This window comes from Carlito syrichta, unplaced genomic scaffold (assembly GCF_000164805.1).
Source record: "Carlito syrichta isolate Samal-C Ts95f unplaced genomic scaffold, Tarsius_syrichta-2.0.1 Scaffold307214, whole genome shotgun sequence".
Taxonomy (NCBI): Eukaryota; Metazoa; Chordata; class Mammalia; order Primates; family Tarsiidae; genus Carlito; species Carlito syrichta.
The window spans coordinates 95,666-102,110 of record NW_007251310.1 but is presented as its reverse complement, the minus strand read 5'-3'; the positions used below and the strand labels follow the sequence as shown (position 1 = coordinate 102,110).

Below are 6,445 nucleotides of genomic sequence, written 5' to 3'. Positions count from 1 at the left end.
AAAAAAAAAAAAAGAATCACATTCTGGGCTGGGGGCATGGCTCATGCCTGTAATCTCAGTACTCTGGGAGGCCAAGGCAAGAGGATCATTTGAGCCTAGGAGTTTGAGACCAGCCTAGCAACATAGTGAGACCTCATCTCTACAAAAAAATTTAGCTGGATGTGGTGGCTTGTGCCTGTAGTCCCAGCTACTCGGGATGCTGAGCCAGAAGGATTAACTAAGCCCAGGAGGTTGAGGCTGCAGTGAGCTGTGATTGTGTCACTGTACTTCAACCGGGGTGACAGAGTGAGACCCCCACTCAGAAAAAAAATGTCACATTCTGGCGATAGAATGATTGGTCTCACTTGCGTCAAGGATATACTTCTTGAGAGAGGGAATGGGTGGAGATTGGTAGGTCCTTTAAAACCAAAGGGTAAGTTGTTCCCGAAGGAAAACTAGGGAAAGTGGATGTGACAATATCAAAAATCCTAAATAGACTTCTACTACAGGTATTTTGTGACAATTGATAAAAGCCTTGTTGCTGTCTTCTTAGTCTAGGTTGAGATATAGGAGCGAATATTTTGAGGAAGTTCTGATTACAATTTATATCCTGTCTTGTTGCTGTTTTATGTCTAGTGCTTAACATAGTAACTACCACATTATAGGCACAGAGTACTTAATTGTTGAATGAGTAAACAAATTAATTCTAATGAATGAGCTAATGAAATATAAGTTGGTTTGCTACTATAAGGTTTTAGTCAACTTTCTAACCAGTAACAGCAAGGACATAAGGACAGTCTGAGAAAGGATTGGGTCTTCATCTCATACTTTGACATACAAGAATATTAAGAGAATTCATGTACTGTTTTTCTTTTTTTGGGTTGGAGTCTTACTCTGTCACCCAGGCTGGAGTGCAGTGGCACACTCAAGGCCATAGCAGCCTCGACCTGCTGGGCTCAGGTGATCCTTCTGCCTCTGCTTCCAAGTAGCTGGAATTATAGGTACGTGCTGCCATGCCTGGCTAATTTTTCTTGATTTATTGTAGAGATGAAGTCTCGCCAAGTTGCCCAGGCTGGTCTTGAACCCATGGGCTCAGGCAGTTCTCTCACCTTGGCCTCCCAAAGTGCTGGAATTATAGGTGTGAGCCACTGCGCCCAGCCTTCATGTACTTTTTTAGAAGGGTTAATTTATTTTACTTTCTGCAACTGGAATTTGCCCGTCTCCCATTCGTTGAACTTGATTATACTCTGATTTTGTCTTATTAGGCTCACATACTAACTGGGTCACCCCTGAGTGCTCTGTGGATGAAAAACCACTATGGCCTTTTCTGCCATTGCTCTTCCTGGAGAGGGGCTATCTCTGATGTTTGTTTGTTTTATTGTCTTTCTGTCTGCCCTTAGGTTCACCCAAGCAGCACTGACTACAACCTAATGTGGACAGGTTCTCACCTGAAACCCTTCTTACTTCGCACCCTCTCTGAAGTACAAAAGGTTAATCACTTTCCCAGGTAATGCTCTTGTAGCTGCTTTGCTCCATTTAAAGGTCCCTGACATTGGGTTATGTAGCCAGCAGAGATAATGTCCTTAAAAAAAGAAGTAGTTTGTGATATAGGGCAGCCAGGCAGAAGTCTTCACATCAAACTGAGGTGCTGTTGTCCCGAGCATATATGAACACTTTCCAAAGGCCATATAGACATGGACGGTTTTAAAGGAGACCGTTTCTGGTTCTGTTTTCTAAAATTGAGTTTCTAGTGAGCACCTCATGGGGATGGGTTCTCCTTTCTCACCTCCCCCTTCACAGTTGCCGTTTTTCACTTTTATTAAGGCCCACCTGGACTCATAACATGATATGTTGTCTTTGGGTGTAGAAATTTTCAGGTTTCCAAAGAAAGCTATAAAATATTGGTGTCTAATTGAGTCCTGCTAACAGCATGCTGATGGTTTATATTTCTTTGCTTTTAAAAGAATTGAAGGACAACATAATCTATGTTATCAGCCGGTAGATCATTAACAATCATTTTTAATGACAGATCATTTTGTGATTTTTTTTGAGTTAGAGTCTCACTCTGTCACCCAGACTGGAGTGCAGTGGCTACTCCCGGCCACTGCAGCCTCAACCTGCTGGGCTCCAGCGATCCTTCCGCCTCAGCCTTCCAGTAGCTGGAAATACAGGTGTGTGCTACCATGCCTGGCTAATTTTTTGATTTATTGTGGAGATGAGGTCTCGCCAAGTTGCCCAGGCGGGTCTTGAATCCGCAGGCTCAAGCAATCCACTCACCTCAGCCTCCCAAAGCACGGGATTACAGGCTGAGCCACCGAGCCCAGCTCATTTTGTGATTTTTGATGTCTAATTAGGAAGGAGTTCATTGCTATAGAAAATTCTTTCCAGTTGAATTTGAATTTGTTGGTGGCACCTAGAGGGGCTATTATAGTCTAGTGGTTAGAAGCATAGGTTCTGAAGTAACTCTGGGCCCAGACTCCAGTCCTCCTGAGTGACCTTGGGCAAGTGACCTTTCTGGATGTCAGTTTCCTCATTGGTAAAAAGAAGGTGCTAATGGCACATACTTCATAGATCTGATGTGAGAATTTATTATACTATATCAAAGTGGGAACTGCTTAGAACAGTGCCTGCCATGTAGTATACTCTATAGTTATTTTGCTGTTAGTCATGAAACTAAGTTTCTTAGGGTATACAGCTATGACAAAGAAAATAGGAAAAAGATTGAGGCTGCATTCAGCCATGGAGAAATACATGATGCATGGAGAAAAAGGGAAACTCATCTCATCTAATGAAGAGATGCCGATCCATTAAAAAAGTGTTTATGTGGACAGGGGTTACATTTTAGTTTATTTCTAGGTCTTATACCCCAGTTACTCAGTCATACTAACGTTACCTCACATGCTATTCTCCTTATTTTCACGAAATGCTGGCCATTTCTTGATTTTTCTTTTCTTTTTTTTTTTGAGTTGGAGTCTCACTCAGTCGCTCAGACTGGAGTGCAGTGGCCGGGAGCGGCCACTGCAGCCTCGACCTGCTGGGCTCTGGCGATCCTTCCACGTGGACTCAGCCTTCCAGGTAGCCAGAATTACAGGCACGCGCTACCATGCCCGGCTGATTTTTTGATTTATTGTAGAGATGAGGTCTCACTGCCCAGGCGGGTCTTGAACCCGCGGGCTCAGGCAATCCACTCACCTTAGCCTCCCAAAGGCGCGGGATTACAGGCTGAGCCACCGAGCCTGGCTTTGATTTTTCAATTCTATTGTCTTGAGCCCAGTCAATGTGTGTAAAGACTGGCCTACATTGTCTCTATTGCCAAATGATTTCTTCATATTGTTGGATAATTGTGTGTTTTGAGTCTTTGAAACAAGTCCCAGTTTTATGTTATGTCTGAACTCCATTGGCAGAAAATAATGTCAACCTTATTTTCTTCCTTAATGCCTATAAGATACGGATTTGGTTTTCTAAATGTGTGACTGAATGCTTGAAGTAAATCAAATGCATCCATTTTAAGTGGGCATTGAAACAGTCTTTCTTTTCTGTTTTGGGTCAGAGTCTCACCCTGTCGCCCAACCTGGAGTGCAGTGGCATGCTCACGGCCACTGCAGCATTGACCTGCAGGCTCAGGTGATTCTTCCACCTCAGCCTTCCAAGTAACTGGAACTACAGGCGTGCGCTACCATGCCCGGCTTATTTTTTGATTTATTGTAGAGACGAGGTCTCACCAAGTTGCCCAGGCTGGTGGTCTTGAACCCCTGAGCTCAGACAATTCTGTTGCCTCGGCCTCTCAAAGTACTGGGATTACAGACTTGAGCCACCGTGCCCAGCCTGAAATAGTCTTTAAAATAGCCCACACTGGAGTCTACATTCCTAATTCGTGTTCTTAATATATTGTTTATTTCATAGTTTTTGAATTATTTCCATAGGTGTATAGAAGTTCCATCTCAATTTAGACTCAGTCAGTAACAACAAATTACAACCTACATCTTCCTTGACTACTCTTTGAATGTGCTATCCTTGTAAGTTTGAGAATAAGCCTTTTTCTCATTGCAGCGTACTTGGTGGCTTCTGCTGCTGTATCCTTCCTGCTTCAATCTAAAGACTTCTAACTCACATGCAGGAGAAATTTAAGCACTCTAACATTTTCAGTAATACTGTGAACTCTTTTAACTTTTGAGTCGGGTCTTACTCTGTCACCTAGCCTTAGGGTGCAATGGTGCGAACACAGCTCACTACAACCTTGAACTCTTGGCTCAAGCAATGACGCATCACTGTGCCCAGCTAATTTTAAAAATTTTTTTTTGTAAAGTTGGGGTTTTACTGTTGCCCACGCTAGTCTCAAACTCCTGGGCTCAAGCAGTCCTCCTGTCTTGTCTTTTTAACGTACTGGTATCACAGGCTGAGCCACCATGCCTGGCCTCCTTGAATTTTTAATTTTAAGTAATTTCAGAATTAAGGAAAGTTTTGGAAATTAATATATAGAGTTCTTATGTATCCTTTACCCAGTTTTCCTAATGTTACTAATCTGGTATAACTGTAGTGTAATTATTTAAACTAAGAAATGAACATTGAATAACACCATTAACTAAACTACAGGCTTTATTTTTCTTTTGCTAGTTTTTCTAATAATGTCCTTTTTCTGTTCTAGGATGCAATCCAGGGTCCCACATTGCATTTAGTTGTCATGTCTACTTAAGTCTCCTTCGATCTGTCCTTTAATTTTTTTTTTTGTCTTCCAATAAAATTTCTATTTTTATGTTTAATGCATTTAAATTGCAATTTATAATATTTATGGTATTTTGAAGAATTATATACTATAATACTTGCGGTGATAATAGTTCTATATACACATATTAACAGTTACAGTCTTATGATCACAGGAAATGAAAAAATATTATATCAATTCCTATGAAATATGATATTAAAGACAAACATTAAATATGGTCTGTTAGGCTGAGCTGTTCTTGGAGGGAAATGGTATGGAAGAAATTAAAACAAGGATGATTGGGGCTAATGTCTGGTTGGGGCCTGAGAGGGCTTCTGATGTACTGGGGATTTTCTCTGTGTAGGCTGAGCAGTGGTCTCATGGGTGGGTTCACTTTGTAAAAGTCTGTTATGCTCTGCACTTGTAATTTGGCTACTTTTCTCTATATATGTTAACTTCAGTAAAAAGTATATTTAAAGAAGTGAAAATTTTGCTGACAAAAAAGAACTTTTTCTTTTCTTTTTTTTTTTTGTGTTGGAGTCTCACTCTGTACAGTAGCATGCTCACGGCCACCCCAGCATTGACCTGCTGGGCTCAGGCAATCCTTCTGCCTCAGCTTTCCAAGTAGCCAGAGCTACAGGCACACACTACCATACCCGGCTAATTTTTTGATTTATTGTGGAGATGAGATCTTGCCAAGTTGCCCAGGCTGTTTTGGAGCTTGTGGACTTAGGCAGTCCTCTTGCCTCAGCCTCCCAAAGTGCTGGGATTACAGGCTTAAGCCACTGCACCTGGCCTGAGCTTTTTCTTTAAGAACATTTTAAACATGGTATGGGAGTTATTGGAATCCTGTTGTTATTTAGATTCCCGTGAATATACCTTAATAGTATGGTGTTACAATTTTATTTTAAGATATTTACCATTCATCAGATTATATGGAAAAATTTAAAATTTATGATGAAAAATCTTAAGATGCCAACTTATCCATGCAAGAGGATATATGGTTTTCCAAAATTCATGTAGCTAATACCAAGCAAAAAAATTTGAAGACCATTGATGCTGGGCATCTGTAGGAGAGGAAGTTCTTTTCCTTACCCTCAGGTTCTATGTTTCTGATTCCTTAATGATAAGAATTATCTGGGGTTCTTTTAAAAATGTACCTTCTCAGGTCCCATTGCACGCTGAGGGAAATCACTATCTCCAGAGAAGGTGTAAATGTAAGAAGCACCTTCTAGGTGCTTCACCTTTCTTAATAAGTGTACAGCTAGAAAGCTCTATTTGTAAAAAGCAGAGAGGTGATTTGTAACAGGGAAGTTTGGAGATGACTTCTATAGATTAAATCAGTGGTGTAGTGTGGGCCCTGTGTCACCTGTGGTGCTTGTTTAAAATGCAGAATCTTGGACTTTATCCCAGAATTTTGAGCAGTGGGGCCCAGGAACATGCATTTTTAAGAAGCTCTCTAGAGGATTTTTTTTTAAAGAAGCTCTTTAGAGTACCTCTGCTCTAGATTTCTGAAGAGGGTAGTTGGTAAGAAAGAAGTGCTTATGATACCTAGATATGACAAAGCAATCTTTGAAATCATAGCAAAAACTTTGAACTGAGGAACAGATGGAGTAAGTGTTCAATGACTACCACAAAGATTCTTAGATGGTTTTTAAGCAGTGGAACAAATCACAGGCTTCACAGTTGAAGCTAACTGAAGTGCCTTTTGGAAGTACTTTACACAAGAATATACCAAGAACATAACCCTGATATAGGTGGCAA

General features: G+C 40.9%; 1 protein-coding gene across 6 annotated transcripts in view; it reads left to right on the top strand.

The window, feature by feature from the left end:
* Positions 1-6,445, top strand: part of TTLL5 (tubulin tyrosine ligase like 5) — a 120,055-nt gene that overhangs the window by 19,669 nt on the left and 93,941 nt on the right. For 5 of the 6 annotated variants that reach the window (XM_021715592.1, XM_021715595.1, XM_021715594.1 and 2 more), the window contains exon 5: positions 1,380-1,486. The exons of the other annotated variant lie outside the window; for it this stretch is intronic. In XM_021715592.1, the coding sequence (XP_021571267.1) occupies positions 1,380-1,486 (107 nt within the window). The remainder of the gene's footprint in view (positions 1-1,379; positions 1,487-6,445) is intronic. 6 annotated transcript variants of the gene reach the window in all.